At 34.9% G+C, this 18594-nt stretch overlaps 1 protein-coding gene across 1 annotated transcript; it reads left to right on the plus strand.

Annotated features, from left to right (window-relative positions):
* Positions 1–11502: 11502 nt before the first annotated feature.
* LOC139884902 (probable receptor-like protein kinase At1g80640) lies at positions 11503–14095 on the plus strand. The gene is made up of 10 exons (XM_071868867.1): positions 11503–11704; positions 12125–12295; positions 12390–12640; positions 12727–12859; positions 12960–13023; positions 13125–13221; positions 13318–13417; positions 13503–13621; positions 13718–13807; positions 13952–14095. The coding sequence occupies exons 1-10, from the start codon at positions 11503–11505 to the stop codon at positions 14093–14095; spliced, it is 1371 nt and encodes a 456-aa protein (XP_071724968.1).
* The last annotated feature ends 4499 nt before the right edge of the window (positions 14096–18594 follow it).

Here is an 18594-nt window from a genome sequence, read left to right on the forward strand (position 1 = left end):
ACAACCTTAATTAGTACGTATAATTCATCATACCATTAATTTATAGGGTTAACAACCAAGATCTATATCATAACACTATCTAGTAGATATGCCATGTGTGTGGAACTCAATTAAGCAATTAATTAAGGAAAGGTTTAGGTGCCGGCGAAATGAATGATTTGATATAGCTAGGGACTTATGGTGGCGCCGGCACGACCACCTTTGGTCGGAGGTGGTGGTAGGAAAATGTCAGTATCATGAGATGCTGGCCTTTTAAATTGTTGAGTTTGTGATCTATCCGTTGGAGGTGGCGATGGCACAAGCGGCGGAAATACGGACGGTAAAGTTGACGGTGGTGGAGAAGGAACCAAAGGTCGCGGTAACGGAGATGGTACTTGCGGTGGAAGAAACGATGGTGGTGGTGGGGATGGAACTAATGGTGGGAAAGATGGGATAACCGGCGGTGGCGAAGGTACAAGTGGTGGTGGGTGTGGAAGTGGATGGGGACGTGGTGGTGGAGGAGACGACACGAGTGGTGGTCGTGGCTGTGGCCGTGGAGTAGGACGTGGACGAGGTGGTGGTGGAGAAGGCACGAGTGGTGATGGTCGTGGCCGTGGGCGTGGAGTAGGACGTGGACGAGGTGGTGGAGGAGATGGCACAAGTGGTGAAGGTCGTGGCCGTGGTCGTGGCTGTGGGCGAGGATGAGGTGGTGGAGAAGGCACGAGGGGTGAAGGTCGTGGACGTGGTTGAGGCAACATCGGAGGGGGAGGTGAAGGCACAAGTGGACTAGGACGTGGATGTGGACGAGGACGTGGCGGCGGCCGTGATGGCTGAAATGGATTCGGAAATGGCCAATGGATACAAGCTCCAAACAAGGACTTGAAAAAAGGATCACATGAGGATGAATTTCTTGACGTTGATGATCCCCGGCCACTTCTATTTGGGCTGCTCCGCCTCTTCATGGTGTCCTCTTTCCCTTGGTCGCCTTGATCATGTTGGTGTTTGGCTTCAATTAGTAGTGTTTGGTGATTTGTCAATAGTAGAGTTGCAAGAATTAAAATCACAACTTTCATTTTGCTATTTTTACTTATGTCTACACTCACTCATCTCTGTTTGTACGTTTGTATATATATAGGACTTGAACGAACGAGACATGATGAGTATTTAATATCCCTTTGACGATAATTCTACCATATATGTAGCCATCTTAATTATGCTATACATATATTTTAGTGACAGTCGGAACGATGTTTAGTATTACGGTTGTTGGCGATGAAAATATTTAAAAATATCTAAAAGAATTATTATGTTATACGCACATAGAGAAATAGGCTAAGGAACATACACATCCCAATCGGCCTCTTATCGGCCAGTCATCCGATGGGAAGACAACTCGATGAGGCTCGACCAGTTCATCATAAACCGTCTCACTCGGATTAGCTACGAAACTTATTCCAATTAGGAATGCTACGGGACAACTAGGTCAATAGGCCATATTGGCACGACCCACTATCAAATAAAAATCATTGATGACATATTATTTCTACTCTCAAATCCGACCTCTCCGATCCAAATTTCGACGAATGATCGATCGAACTTGCATGTTTCTCACACACACATTTCTTAATTGAAACGCTATGATGATATCATTACTTTATGTAAAGATGTCGATTATAGAATTCAGATAATTCTTTTGGAGAATTTAGCACAAAAATTAATCAAAATATATATATCCAAGCAAGAACAAAATTAATTTGTTCAGTTTTGAACCAACTTAAAATGATTCCAATACAAATTTTTGAGTCAAAAATCAAAATAATCTTAATAACATGTTAAGAATGATAAACGAGTTCACTGTCTAACGAATTTAAATAAAGATTGAAACAGTGGTTCCTTAATCATGTAGATAGATAACCATAAAGATCGTCGAGTCAACATTCTTGAGATGAACTATTTGACTTTGGTAAAGCTGCCATTTTTAACGCATACATTAATTACGAGCAGTAAATATATAGTATGAGAGTTAGCTAGCAGAGCCAGCTATAATTATAAGAGAAATCGAGTTTCAATACACGGAGAAATAATTTCATGAAAATAATAAGAGGTTGGGTTGTTGTTGGTTGGCCAGAAGTGAATTTGCCTACTTATATGTGCCCATTGCCAAAGTCTTTCACGAGGATATTTGATGCCAACTGATCGAGTGCTGAATTTCATTCGGTAGACTATTTTAACTTTAAAAAAAAAAAATTGTAGATAAAATGATTAAAAGAATGAGTTTTTTTATATTGTTACACGTTACTCCTTTCTCAATATATTAGACGAAGGCTCGGGAGAAGTCGCGAACGTGGGTAATATGTCGCGATTCGAATTATCAATAATTATTACAGGTTTATGGATTAAAAAAATTATAGACTATATAGCAAGAAAATGGATACGAGTTTCGGTATCGATACGGAAACGGGTACGAGATACGACAAATCTAAAAATTAACCGATAAAAATACGTTTTTTATTATCATATAAAATATTATTTATCAATAAAATAAGAATCTATTATCTAAAAATAGAAAGAAATTTAAATTATTATAATCCATAATCTCTGAATAACACATACAAATTTTCAATTTAGAATCATATAGATGATAAATCCAATTCGAATTAAAGGATGAACCGTCTCTCCTTAATCTCATTTGATTAATTTGATCTTGTTCTACCTCTCACCTCGTTTCTTTTTTGCATCCCTCCCTTTGAAAATAGAATTCTGATTTGATCTAATTAATTTCAATAAAGAGCACACAAATTGTCGTCATAGAAAAACGCCATCATCTTCTTCAGAGACGTTCAAGTGTAGAACCAAATCTGGCCATGGCAGAGGAAAGGCGAAGAGAAGAGACGTCACGGTTTCTTTCAAAAAAAATTCATTTGTTTTTGAGTTCAATCGACCCGATTCAATTTCTCTTCTTAGGTTTGACTCAAATTGGATGTTAAATAAACCGAAATTAATGGGTTGGACTACAATTGAATTGATTTATTTTAGAAATTTCGTTTTTGGGATCGGGAAACGTTTCAGTTGACGTTTCAGTTGAAGTCAAGATCGTTTTCCTACATCTTGACTGTTTCCAATACGTTTACTATGCTTTCAGAACGTTTCGGAGGCGTATCGTACCCGAACGCATACCGAAAACGTTTTGAAAACAGGTTCGGCATATCCACCACATTTAAGTGCATCATAGATTATAGGTGTTCGAACTATTCCGAATATATATATATATATATATTTATATCTACAAATTTTATTAAGAAAGAAATAGAATATTTACATGGAATTGAAAAATTTTAAAACGACTTTCATTTTCTTACAAATCTAGCTCTATATACAATTATTTTAAAATAGTGAGATAATGACAACATATTCGTGACAAAGACGTTTGGACGTACTCATCAGAAAATAAACTTTGAGGACTGTTCGATACTTTAGGAGAAAGTTGTGGGAAAAATTGATTTTAAGTCTAAATTTGCTCAGTTTTTTTGTTAAATTCATAAAATATTCATATGAAGTCTGAAAAATTATGAAATGACTTTCATTCGATTAAAAAAATAGAAATATGTATTTTTGTATCTAATATCAATATCACGACTCGGCTTCTATTTGTAGTTACGGGACTTTAAAGTTTCAATTTTTTTTAAGAGGTGTGAAAGTCACATGTCAGCGTGTGATTCGTCACATGAGTCACCTGTTTGGCCTTGGCTGGCGTGAAAGTGGGAGAAATGATGCAAAACTACATTTTTATCCTCAAATCTATTTTTCAAACGGTAAATTTTTAAGGGCAAAAAGGTTATTTCTAATTTTTTTTTGCTTTCTTGGTCACCAAATGAGAGCAAAAAGATTATTTCGATTTTTTTTTTTTGTTTTTTTGGTCATGAAATGGATGTTTTGATTTGATTTGAAGAAGATCCGACGGTTGACATTAATGAAGAGTGGGAGGAACATGGAAATGTGTCTAAAATAGAAAAAATTTCCCAATACCTATATATTTCTATACTTTTTTTTTGAAAGTTGATGTATTATTTATTCCAAATCAGAAACTTGTACATCAGATAAAGCTATTGTTACAATTGTTGCTGGTAAGTCGTTCCAGCTATTGTTATTATTATATAATATAATACTACAACTTGTGTCAAATTATGAGCTACCATATTTGCTTGTCTTCGGATCCATCTTAACGAGAAAGATGCAAATTGCAAAGCCATCATCTTGCATTCTGATATCAACATGCCTATTTCATTAATTCCACTATCAGTCTTATGGAATATATTAACAAGGTTCTGGCAGTCCGTTTCCAGTATGACTGAAGTGTATCCTTCTAGAAGAAGCCATCTCATAGTCTCTTTGAAAGCATAAACTTCTGTGAGTATTGGAGAAAGAAGCACATCAAGGTATCCATAAATTGTTCCTTGCAATCGTCCTTGGTCATCTCTAACAACTGCCCCGTAGCTTGATCATTCACTGTTTTCATGTATTGCCCCATCAAAGTTACATTTAAGGATTTTGGTGGTTTGCGCCATCTACTTTCCTGATCTCTGTTCACCAGTATGCTTCTCTGGTCATCTTGTCGAAGTTTAGCCTGAGCTCTCTGCCAATCTTGTAGGTCTCTCAACGCGTTATCTACCACAACTGTAGGTGGCAATCTTTTCTGGTCCCAATACCAAAGGTTTCGTGCTTTCCAGATGTGTCACATGATCGATCAAGCTTCCTCCAATTTTGATCGAGGTCTCTGTAGTAAATTCTTTAAGATGTCTGGCAACTCGTCTCCTTCTAGTACATGGCCATATGTCTCCCAGCATTGTGACGTGTTCCTGCAAAACAACAAAGCATTCAAAATCGTCTCCCTTTCTGTACGAGATACACAATTTTCTGATACTACCATTCCTCGTTGCAACAATGAATCTCGTGTTGGCAAATTTCCTTACAAGGTCTCTACAAGAATTTTCTGTATTTTGGAGGTATATGCATCCTCCATATTTTTCTCCACATCATACTTTCTTCCATAGCTAGTGACAGGCCTATATGTTGGACATCTAATTGATACCCAATTAGATGTCCACACTAACCGATCCTGGCAATTAACTCTTGGGAGAGGTATTCTTAGTATTCTGTCGACATCAATATCATAAAAATTCCTCTTATCATTGTGGCATCCCAAGTTGTGGCATCTTCGTTTATGAGATCTTTAACCTGCAAGTCCTCCATTCTCTCCATCATAGGCGTGTGCACATAATAATTTCCATCATCGGGTATCCAAGGATCAGTATTTTAAGAAGTATGGGATTGTGATCTGACACTCCTACAATAAGGTTCAACGGAGTATGGTTTGGGAATAAGCGAAGCCAGCCACCATTTGCAAAGGCTCTATCTAATTTTTCATACATTGCGGCGGATGTACCCGACTTCTTGCCCAAGTAAATTGATCTCCACTAAGAGTAATATCACTTAACGGTGCCCTCCCCACACAATCACGAAAACCTGCAAGTAAAGTATCCGGGTGTGGTCGTCCTTCCATTTTCTCAGTAACCGACAGCATGTCAGTAAAATCTCCCAGAATAATCCATGGCTCGTTTCCTTGTGATGCCAAAGTATTTATCATATCCCAAGAATTTTTTCTTCTGTGTCTCTCTGGATAACCATAGAATCCTGTTAAGCGCCAAGAGATCCCACCATTTACATTGACACTCATATCTATATGGTTAGAAGAAAACGTGCGCACTTCAATCAAATCAGTATTCCTCCATAAACAAGCAAGACCTCCTCCTCTTCCAATTCTATCTACCGTAAAACACCCTTGAAAACCTATTTCAATTCTAATTTCCTCGATTCTTTGTGCATGAACCAAGGTTTCAATCAAGAAAATCACATATGGCCTATATCTATTACTTAACTCTTTTAAAGCCAATACTGCCCGAGGCCGGCCTAATCCTCGACAGGTCCAACTTAGGATATTCATGGCGCCCGACGATCCTGCCTTGCAAGATTCGCCGATTCAGTATCGCTTCCGATTTTCCAGTACTTAAAAGAGTTTCTGTCTCCTTAGTAGAACTGTTACCTCGTGGGCGTTTTTTTATCCTTTTCCAGCATCAACACATCATCTTCCTGAACAACATCCTTCGAAGCAGTATTGACACAACCACTGACTTCCTTTATCGGGTTAGAAGACGAGTTCTACGCCTTGATCCATGGGTTTTGTATTTCCTGCATAGGAGTGCGAATTTCTGCCCTCAACCAATTTCCCCATCCCTTGTTCATCAAACCATCATCTGTAGTGAAGAGATTTAAGCAAAAAGCATCAGAGAATCCCAATTTACCACAAACAAAACAGAAAATTGGCAGTCTATCATATTTAAATTTGACAAAGAAAGTTTCTCCTGTCACACCATGACTCAGTTTCTTCTACCTTATTAAGGGTTTTCGAATATCCAGTGAAACTCTGAATCGAAGAAATTTCTTCGCCATGGGTGCTCTGTTGTCATTGTCCATCTTCAGAAAAGTACCCATTGAATTTCCTAATTATTGTGCCACCCTTTCACTGAAGAAGCCACTTGGGATTTCATGCGCTTGTACTAAAAAATCTGCAGTATTGAATAGAATATTGGAGAAATTGTCAGTCCCGTCAATCCTCTTAATGAGCAGAAGATTGTTGTTGAATGTCCATGGACTGCCATTACAAACTCTGTTCAGATCCGTCATGTGATAGAACTTGAAACAAAGTTTCTCATCTTCCATATCCATGAATGATATTCCTTTGCCTGGCCTCCAAACCTTGGCTAGTGTATCCTTCATCGCCGTTCTGTTATACGATCTGTTCTTACTTATGGGAATCAGATATATATCAAGCATATTATTAAAATATTTATACGACAACGATCGATGATAAATTCATGATTTTGTGTGGTTGATGTTAGTGTCGGTTTTTCCACCGAATTGATAAAATTTGCCACTCAACCTTTCTCCTTAATTTCAATAATGGATATCGAACCGACACCAAATCGAAATTGAATCGACATTCAGTTCGGAGATTTCTCCACATCTTTTAACTTTTTTTTTTTTTGAAGTTCACATCCTTTAACTTTAAAACCATATATATGTTTGTCATGTAGTTTTTGTTTGGCCATAGGTTTAAATATAATCTAATCGATCATAATAAGTGATGTGGAAATTATATACACGTAAATAACATACGCCACCATCTTATTCGTTTAACTTGTTCACATCAGCGACTTTTAACGGAAAATGGATCGATTAATTTAACGTTTGTCAAAGATAGGAAGTTTAGGAATTAAGTGCTCGAAATGGAACATGAAAAACGAAATGGGCTTTAAAGTAAAGCATTAGGAACCAAGCAAGCATATAGTCATCAAGAAATTTTTGATCGAACAGATTAGCTGAAAGGTTTTAATGGGCTTTCAGTAATTCATTTTCATGTTACTGTCGAAGAATTGGAAAGTAATGGCTATCACTATGTGGACTTTGGTTAGCCCAAATCTAAGCCTGGATTCATATTCATGAACTATTGTATATAATATAAGGCCCCGTACAAATTAATGCAAAGCAATATAGCTATTCCCAATCAAAATATCGAATATGCTCGAAAATATTGTATTACAGATTATATATCAAGATAGGCAGAGGGTTCGATCTCGACTTCTGCAAATTGAACAATATTTTGTTGCCAATTTGATGAGCTGATAGTTAAAACGAGAGATTAGTCTTACAGTCGGACCGTCGGCTATAAAAATATCCAAAAATATCTGAAAGACAAATTACGTATGGAGATCGAAATATTAATTATGATTAACGTTATAAAATACCCACAAAATATTATGAAAAAGGATTGTAATTGTAGATTTTATCTTAAGGTTCTAATTTTCCATTCTTGATTTTCAATTTTCAGGAACTTTTCTTTTTTAAGGCAATTAATCTTTCACCGACGGAATGACAATGCGTAATGCCATTAGGTTAGGTTACACATAGAATGCAAGCAAGCCTCGATCAAGAGATATGCGTGTCAAATCCTGCATAACAATAAATTGAGCAAACCATTCATGATTTATTTTAAATAAAGTTATTAATAATTAATTATATATCTACATTTTGATTAATAGACGTCATTTTCTCTACCAGAATATATAATTGATGTCTCTTCATACATCAATTCATTTGATATAAAAATCTAATTTATATATAATTGATGTCACATTTATAGAGTTGAATTAGATAATGATAAATTAAATTATAATAGATTACTAGCACATTTGAACCTGCTAGAATGATAGTTATGTTTAGAAGCTAGAAATAACTTAATTATACGAGTAAAAAATGCGGAATAATTTGTAATTACACATTTACATGGTTAATCCTCGATTACTATTTCCGTCTCAAAATATATTACTATCTCTGCACAGAAATAGTTGACACTTTCACTTTTTTGGTTCTTTGAAAATTTAATGTACCTAGACAATAATAATGGCTGGATATATTATTTTTTCAATGAACCTAAAAAGTAAAAACGTCATCTATTAAATACGGTGGGAGTATATTTTAGATCTGTAAGTTCATTCAAATAGATACGTATTTAGTTAATATTCTTTACTAAATTTATGTTTATTTGGATGTATTTAAAAATTTCATATATTTTGATACGGAAAGCCAAAGGGGTATAATGTAATTAGATTTTATCGGTTTTTCTAACCAGTGCAATATTGCACATGATAAGCATTTAATAAAACATAATATTATAGAAAGATTGTAAAATTTATCCATATATAAATACACATGATATATAATCTTTCCAAAAATGGTATTATTTTTCATAAATATTTACAATCTTTTGATAACAATTAAGAATATTTAATATTTATTGAATGCAATATTGCACTGGTTAGAAAAACTATAGACCACTTGCATAGTTGCATGTTAGACCATTATATTTGGTCGTTTGTCATGCATGATAAAGAAAAAAACCTAACAAGATTTCAATATTTGACTAAGATATATTTCATTTTATTCATTACGCCCACACGTTCTCGATTAGGTTACATAGTTACATTTATTTATATACTTTGGTGACATAATAAGGAATTTTATGGCTATAATTAAGGTGGGTCAATTTTGGACCCGATCGAGTAATTTACGCATTCAGAATTGATCCCAAATAATATTTGATGTTTATTTTCGATAAGTTAAAATAAGTCATTATCATTTAGAGTCGATTTCTTTAAAAAATCGTTGCTAATTCAAAACATGATTATTAAATAAAATCGTGATCAATGCTTTTATAGATAAGAGTTTTAATATAAAGACAATCTTAATATAATATATATAGTCACGTTAACCCACTTATTAATGATCAACGTTCAAATGAACAAATTTAACCATATTAAAAGATAGCTCTCGCAAAATATAACAAACTAAATTAAGGCGAGCGAATGTGTTTTATTTAGGCAAACAATAGACTACTAGTTTATTGTCACCACTTTTAACAAAAGATAAAGAACAAAATTGAAAACAAGAAATAGCTAGTAGACTTAATCCGATCAATAAATATTACATGGGTTACCAAGTTAAAATACATTTAGACTATTATTATGTTTAATCACTTTCTAGACTTAATCCGATCAATAAATATTACATGGGTTACCAAGTTAAAATACATTTAGACTATTATTATGTTTAATCACTTTCTTTTAATTAAAAATACGACATTCTTTCCATACCCTTTAAAGTAGAGAACCTTAACGTATCGGAATTTGCTCCATTTTATTTTTCCTCTAATGAAATACATACATTATGTTAAAGGGAAGTTTAAGAAATCTAGAAAAAGATTTGATTAGTCTATTTTTTTTCTTATGATAAATTTGATTAGTCAGTTGACATTGAGTAGAAGCAGTAATTGATTTGTGTTCATTTCTTTGGACCCGCAAAATATAAACATAAAAAGGAGCAAATGCTGACTTTATACACATCAAGCATGTGCAATTAACGTATAGTATATAGTTGAGGATAAGAAGATACCTATGTTAATAATTGGTAGTATTAATACTCGTAATTAAGTTATTTTTCTTAGTTATAGTATAGTAAAGTTTAGCATAAATATCTTCAAGGAGACAAAATATACTCCAAATGTGAAATGAAAAGATGATAGATTAGCTGTACTTTGCTATACAGCTATTTATTCGGGATCGTATACAAAAACCGGCTCCTACTGCGTTGTGTGCTAACAGTTAGAACGAAAAATTATTAGTCTCATGATTGTCAACTGTAATATATCCGAAAAAACCTAAAAATATAAAAAAGTTGATGATTAAATGATCGATGACAATGGTGTAACAAGAAACTGGGGACATTATGCCATTAAATTTTCGACCCAAACGGGACAAAAGCCCTTCTCCAAATAAATGGGACCTGACTTTACTTTTGATGGCGTGACATTTATGAACTTGTAAAATTCTAATGGCTCTTATTCCTATACTCTTTCCTTTTAATTAGGGTATGGGACTATGGATCGAGAAGAACTATTTTGTTTAATTTATTAACATTATAGTATTTATTAAAGTAATTTGTAATCTTCTGATGGTGTTATAATAGTTTTTTTATTTATTTAATCATAATAATCGAGTTGAATTAGAGTTTTTTTTTATTGTTTAATCATAATAATCGAGTTGAATTATGTAAATCGTTGATTTGGATAGAATCATAAAACTCATATAATCTTTTAAATTAAGTAAAATCGTTGATATTATCGGTTACATCTTCATTTCAAACTAAATAATATTGTTCATGATTCAACTATCAAAATAAATTTAGAACGTAAATTAAGATCGAATATAGACATTCCACATCGGAAGGCGGAAAGTAGCCTTAGAAAGAAGGCGCTGATTTTGAGGTAAGTGAGAGTGTTAAGGACAAACGAGTAGTTAGATAAAAACGTCGTCTTTTTTTCTCTCGTCCACGAAACCACTTCTATTCGAATCCCTACAAAAAGGAAAGAAAAAAAAAGTTTGGACTTTACTTTAACTACCACATGACACACGAACCTTTAGATTGTCCCTAAACAAAAATGATAAACAAAACAGTGTCATAAAATGTCTGAAGCTGAATCAAAATCTAAGGGTGCATTATATCTAGAACATGCTCTGTTCTATTCCAAATAATGTTTTTAATCATTTTTTTAAATAAAAATACGTATTTAAAATATTTAAAATAAGACGGAATATAATCGGGACACAAAAAGAAACATACAAACCCTCTCTATATTTACTCCTTTATCTTCCATTATACACAAAATAAAAAAGCCAAAAAGGAAAGTGCTTTGCTTTTCTTTACTTACAGCAAACCGAACGGTCTCTTTTGTCACCATCTGCATTTAGTTATATTACCAAAACAAAACTCTCTTTTATACCCCACACACACTCTTCAATTTTTGAATTCTCTCTCTCTCTCTTCAAAAGAAGGAAATCACTAACTAAACCAATGAACCTTCTAGCTCAATCATTATCCATGTGGCCTTTTTGTAGTAGTAGTTCTAGTAGATTGAGATTTTCCTACTTGTTAATGGTGTTGTTTGCTAATTACATACTTGTCTATGCTAGACTAGACTCCAATGTTCATTTCTCTTCCGAGCTTGAGCATGTTTTTCAGAGTTCTGAAGAAGATATGGCAGCTCAATCTCCAGGTATCACCACAACATTGCACTCTGAAATTATCAAACTTTATTTCATTGTTTTGCTTATTTGTGATATGGGTTTTGGCTGATTCACAATGTTTGAACTGGTTTGTGTACTGTTATCCCAGTTCATAGTCTATACATTGTGTACCAAAACAAAAGGGTAGCTTAAAGTTTGAACCTTTTTTGTTGATTGTTGGCAAATTCATGATAAAAATTTGGGATCTTTAATTTTAATGGTATTTCTGTATGTCTGATAGTCAATTGCCGATGAAAAGCTAATCCCTCCGTCCCTAATTAATTGTCGTTTTTCCTATGCAAAGACGGTGGGAGTAGTTTATAGTTTGAGCCTTGTTTCATGCTTTTGTTGTTAATTCCATTGAAAGCAATTTGGATTATGCTGATGATGGGAGTTTCTGTGTAAACTAGGATTGGCTGCTGTTAGAGTGGTGCATCATCAGGATTTGAACGTGAAAATCTTAGTAGCACTTATTGTTGCTGCTACTCTCCTCGCCGGAATATTGTTGTTTCTCTTCATTTTCTGGATCTGTAGACTCAGACGCTCGAATAAATGCCAAGGAATAACCAAGCAGGACTTCGGTATCTTCTTTTTCCAATAAAATACTCTTTTTAAGAATTTGGTTAATGAATGCACTTCTTGTCTACTGACGTTTTTGATTAATTTGGTTTGAAGGTGCTGCGACAGGACAAACGTTTAGTCCAATTCTAGGTAGATTTAGTTCAGTGAAAATGGTGGCAAAGAAGGATCCAATCACTGTTATTGAATATCATGTATTAGAGGATGCAACGAACAAGTTCCACGAAAGTAATTGTTTGGGGGAAGGTGGGCGTGGAGTTGTCTACAGAGCTCGTTTTAGTGATAATTCAGTTGGAACTGTGAAGAGACTGAATTGGAGGGGACCTGATGCTGAAAGGGAATTTGAGGTAAATAAATGGACTTGGAATTAACTCCAACAAAGTTGACTTTTTTACTTGTGTTTCTGTCCTTGATGTTATCTGTATAAATACAGAATGAGGTGAACTGGTTGGGGAAAATCCGGCACCAGAACATAATCTCTCTTTTCGGTTGTTGCATTCATGGAGAATCGAGGTTTCTTGTATATGAGTTAATGCAAAATGGGTCTTTGGAGACACAACTACACGGTACAAAAATTTCCTCTCTTTCTTATAATTTGAAAAATAAAATAAAATTGCAAATGGTCATTGGTCGAAGTGTTTCAATCTTTGCCAATGGATATTTCAGGGCCTAGTCATGGATCAGCTTTAACTTGGCATATTCGGATGAAAATCGCTGTTGATGTCGCAAGGTAATCCATTTGTCTCGTTTTCCAATTCAAGTTTTAGGTTTTTTTGTGTAAGTGATCCAAAAATGCTAATGTGGATGTGGTTGCACTTATTGATGAACTAGAGGACTAGAGTTTCTTCATGAAAACTGCAACCCGCCTGTCGTCCACAGAGACATTAAATCGTCAAACATTCTATTGGATTCAAACTTCAATGCTAAGGTAAATTAAGATATGATTCCCGCCCTCCCCTGAAAATTGCAACTTTTTAAACTGAAACAAAAGTGGATTTTTAATTAGTTTTTTCTATTGAATCAGCTATCAGACTTTAGCCTTGCTGTAACTTCTGGTACTCAAAATAAGAATGTGAAGCTTTTGGGATCATTAGGTTATGTAGCTCCCGAGTATCTTCTAGATGGTATGCTTATACTTCTTCACCATAACTAAAATACTCTATATTATTATTATTATTTCCTTTTTTAAATATATTTATATCTTTCCAGGTAAGTTGACAGATAAAAGTGACGTGTATGCATTTGGAGTAGTACTTTTGGAGCTCCTAATAGGAAGAAAGCCGGTAGAAAAGATGTCACCTGCACAATTGCAGTCTATAGTAACTTGGGTAACACTCTTCTAACCATCCTTAAGCTATCTGTGAAATATAAACACAACTATATACGGAACTAATCAATGTCGAAATTAAAATTTTGCTAAACAGGCTATGCCTCAACTCACAGACAGAACAAAGCTTCCAAATATCATGGATCCCATGATCAAAGATACAATGGATTTAAAGCATCTATATCAGGTTTGTGGTGGAACAACAACTATTGTTAAAGGGCTGATGCAGTATTTAGTCCCTATATGTTACCGAAAAACTGAAAATGGTCCTTGAGTTTTTTTACTTTTAGAAAAGGGATCAATTCCAAATGCTAATTTGAATGCCGTGCAGGTTGCTGCAGTAGCAGTACTATGCATACAACCTGAACCAAGTTATCGGCCATTGATAACAGATGTCCTTCATTCTCTCATTCCTTTACTACCTGTTGAGCTCGGAGGGTCGCTGAGGCTTACCGAGCCCGTTCGCAGAAATTAGGGTTTATGTACCGTATGATAGTATAAACATTTCCTGATCGATCATTCTTTCTCAGGTGACTTCTCTGTCCTTGATGCATGAAAAAAAAAATCACTTGACAAAATTTTCAGCTTCTACAGTTGTTGTAAAGTAAAAATTTATGTCCTTGTCTATATTTCAGCGTTTAATTGTTCTGCTTCGTCGATCTAGGGCTTAGTTTCTTATTGCTGATCCTGTAAGTTACTTTTCAGTCAAGGATAAAAATAAGGATCCTGTATCACTCATAAGCACAGTCCACAGATATGAAAGAGACTTCATATAGATCATAAGTTATGAGTAACACGAGACACTGATCACTTTATCTGTCCCTCTTAAGTTTGAGTATATTACCATCCTCTCATCCGTGTAATTTAATGTTCTAAATTGAATCTGTTTGAAATAGTCTGCAATATTATATATAGTTCACATGTTTGAAACTAGAAAGTTTCCTCCTTTATTTGTGATTTTGTAATCATCACATGTTGTGAGTCTCAATCCACATAGCTTTTCACATGGCAATTTTTGACTTAAAAGAGTAATTTCAGCGTTCATAGGAGAGAAATCACCACTTATATATTTGCACATCATTCATCATTGTAGAAGTAGCCGCTAGAAAAGGGAAAACCACCGGTATGCTAAGTGCCCCTTGGGGTGTCGTAGTATGCAGCATTTCCCTAGCAATTGTAAAGAGGCTATTTTCGTGACTCGAACGTGACCTATTAGCCACAAAGTAGCAACCTTAACCGGTTACACGCTCTTAACGTATGTGTGTATACACAAGATGACAAGATTGTCCAATTATAGAGTTAAGAAAGAAAAGGTGAGGAAGGGGGTGCTTTAAATAGAGACCCATATTGGGATGAAAGGTCTCTATATGAAGCTTTTTTTTATATAATAACGTGTGAATTAAAAGAAAAATAAGCCAAACCTATAGATTTGGGGCACTTGGGGACCATTTGCCTCCCAGTTATATTTTATTAGTGCGGTCCTTGATTGATTAGTTCCTTCCTTTCTCAACCCTTATTGGTTTGTGCGTGTGCATGTACCACTTTTCAATATGATCTTCACAAATATCTTTTGCATACACGGGTTGTTTTTATATACTCTCCGTCATTGATTACTTGCCATTTTTCCTATACAATTTATATAGGAAAAATAACAAGTGATTAAGGACGGCGGTAGTATATTAACTTCTATGTCTAGCTCCGAAGTCCTAAGCCCTAGCCCACAACTTTGGAGGAAGGATTGAGTGAAAATGTTAAAGGGAGGAGGATAGAGAGAAATTGCTTAGAGATCAGTAGGTTAGATATTAGTATTGATAATTCGATAGATCGGGATGAGAGTAGCTGGAAAGTCGGGATCATGGAGCCTCCTAATTCCTTGTATGGACCAAAATCGAACGGCAGAAAGTAGATAGCCGTTAACATTGAGTTTCTGAAAAAAGAGGGACCAATATTGAACTATAAATGTATAAGTTTACAATAGGACTACACAGAAGAAACCAGAAATTGGAACTAGCTACCTCAATATAGCAAATGTTAATTTAAAAAATTATGTTTGGCAATCTATCCATCAAACTTTCAGGTTCTATTGGAAACGGAAGTAGTCTGTATCCTCCGATGGACGGACGTGAAAATTTCCTAGAGTCAAATTTGCCTGACACATTCCTAACAGAATCTGAAGTTCCTAATGATTTTACTACTACTATACATGGGGTCTCCAAGGAAATCCGTAGATCAAAATTGGAAACCAAGTCTAGCAAGCATTAGAGAAGAATATAGCTAGACTGGCTGAAAAATAACTCTTTAGAATTATTTCCTAATGACTTTCTATCCTTATGCAACACTTGAAATGAATTGGAAGAAATATAAATGAAGACAAATTCTTGGCACCGATTGATTTAAAAAACTGAAAATTAAAATAGACCGATTGATTAATTGAATCGACTCGATTCAATTTGGGTTGGTGAGTTTCAGTCTGTTTAGAATCTGGTTGATATTTTTGGCACGTTTCTTTCTTACAATTTCTCATGAGCTTGTGCTGGTTTACCTATAGCTTACCATCATGTTAGAATCGTGTGCTGGTTTACCTATAGCTTACCATCATGTTAGAATCGTGTGCTGGTTTACCTATAGCTTACCATCATGTTAGAATCGTGTGCTTCCATATGGAAAGAAAACGAAAACAGAAAAAAAGTGTTACTAAGTACTTTCTCCGTATTAGATTAGATGTCGTTTTTTATGGTACTTTTTATTTTTAAATAGTTGTTGTTTTTAATACTTTTAATACACATTTTTCATATTTATTCCTCCATTAAATCTCTTTCGATAATACTTTCTCATGAATCATTGTTTAACTAGAAAAAAACAGAAGGTTAATTGTAAAGTAAGAATTATATCACTACATTAGTGATAATGGTACGAGTAAAAACATAAAAAACGATATCTATTCTGATACATTGAGATAGTATTTTTCAACACTATCTTATTTTTTATCGGTTTTAAATTACACGAAGAAAATAGTCCAGAATGATACCTCTTTTCGATAACCAACATGCCAACAAGTCTGGTTTCACCGCTAATCTTACTTGACATGGTGACAGAATGCATATTCCTTTGTATTGACACAATGACACGTGTGAACCATGTCATCAATTGTCCATTGATATTTGAGCGGTGGATTTTAAGTCCACGTGTTACTTCCACGTAAGTGGTAGCACAGAAATAACGTACACCCAAAGTTTTTGTAGCCGTTTCTGTTTAGTCTGTTAGTAAATACTCATTAAAGAAACAAACAAAAATCTTACACTAAGCAATCAGCTAGAGAGAGAGTGAGAGTGGTAGTGAATGGCCTGCAAATTCGTCAATCCGACCACCATAACCACCGCCACCGACCGCCACAAGGTAATACTAATCAAACCCCCAAATGGGTATTTTGTAATTTCTGAGCTGAGCTTGTGTTGTTTGTTTTCCAGACTGGGTTTTCGCCAATGTTGGCAACACAACCACCAAGCGTTAAAGAAAGAATCTGGAAGGTGAAAGAAGAAGAAGTGAAGCAGATTGATGTTTGCAAAACCAAATATGTTGACCCTAATCAGAAGAAGCCATTATTACCATTAGAGTCTGACATTGACAACAAGGCTAAAGAAAAGGAAGGTACCTACGAAATTATAAGTTTTTCTGTTTGATTTTACTGAAAGTTGTGTTTTTTAAGATGAAATGAATCCATTCTGAGCTGATGTTTGGCTTGTAATGGTAAATTGTGAGCTGCCTGGAAGTAATTTTACTACCCCTGATATTGCATTTGAGCTTAATAGTAGTGTATTGAGCTGATTTTACGGGCAAACTCTGTTTATTGAGCTGATTTTTATTGACAGAACCACAAAAATGTCGATTTCGTATCTTTCAATCAAGTTAAATTTTTGTCTTCAACTGGTTGAGCTGCTGTTCTTTCCGGGTTTTGATGGTTCGAGCTCGGTTCAAGTTTATGTCCTCATAAGCTTTTTCGCTAATGCATTGATCTTTGGCTATGGTTGAGAAATTTTTTTCAAGCCAGCGTAGAGTTTGTTTTCTGTTATATTGCATTGTATCGGGCTTGTTTTCATAGAGTCATTGTTGGCTCGGTGTTTTTAACATTGTCATATCGGTGTTGTCTTTGTGGACTTTTCGTTATCAAAAAAAAAACATGAAGTAAAACCCTTTTTCATTCTTCTTCCCCCTTCCCCCTCTCACTCTCCTTAAAACCTTTTCACAGTTTCTCTCTGGAACTCCAGTAACCAACGAATCAATTTGCCGCAACAGTTACAACATACGAGAGAAATTCTCTTTGTTATAGCACTGCCTAGAAATGTGTAGTGAAGTGTACATCTTGCAATTCAAGTTTCCGTGGTATTTGGTTTTAACACAGAAGAGGAATCCTTTATATATGAATCCCACACGTTTGGAAAATGTTCAAACAGTATATATTATGTCTAATCTATATATGCTTTAGAAGAAGTGTGGGTGATGCCTGTGATGGGGATTGTCATCAGAGTTTTGAGAAAAATAATGAGTCCCAAATAATTCCACGTTTGGGATAATGTTCAAACAGTATATATCATGTCTAATCTATATATGCTTTAGAAGAAGTTTGGGTGATGCCCGTGATGGGGATTGTCATCAGAGTTTTGAGAAAGATAATAAAACGAATGAATTGTGTTTAGAAGCTTTATTTATGTCTAGACAAGTTGTCCCTCACAATCGTGTTTAGAAGATCTCATCAACAATGGCCTAACAATTTTGGTATGTTAGGTAATCCAAGGGAAACAGCGAAATCATTATTACATGATGTCTGTGTCGCAAACAAGTGGAAACTCCCTATCTTCCATGTTTTCAAAGAGGAAGGGCCTTGTCACTTGAGATTGTAAGTACAAACTACCAACAAACTCATCAAACAGATTTATTCCTCCCATTTAGATATCTTCATGAAGCCTCATTTTGTTA

This window comes from Rutidosis leptorrhynchoides, unplaced genomic scaffold (assembly GCF_046630445.1).
Source record: "Rutidosis leptorrhynchoides isolate AG116_Rl617_1_P2 unplaced genomic scaffold, CSIRO_AGI_Rlap_v1 contig62, whole genome shotgun sequence".
Taxonomy (NCBI): domain Eukaryota; kingdom Viridiplantae; phylum Streptophyta; class Magnoliopsida; order Asterales; family Asteraceae; genus Rutidosis; species Rutidosis leptorrhynchoides.

What these genes read in the sequence shown, in the direction of transcription:
- LOC139884902 (XM_071868867.1), top strand. Translation starts at nt 11,503, where the DNA reads ATGAACCTTCTAGCTCAATCATTATCCATGTGGCCTTTTTGTAGTAGT. An exon ending in ATCGCTGTTGATGTCGCAAG is followed by an intron (nt 13,024 to 13,124) that starts GTAATCCATTTG and finishes TTGATGAACTAG; the next exon opens with AGGACTAGAGTTTCTTCATG. An exon ending in ATTCAAACTTCAATGCTAAG is followed by an intron (nt 13,222 to 13,317) that starts GTAAATTAAGAT and finishes CTATTGAATCAG; the next exon opens with CTATCAGACTTTAGCCTTGC.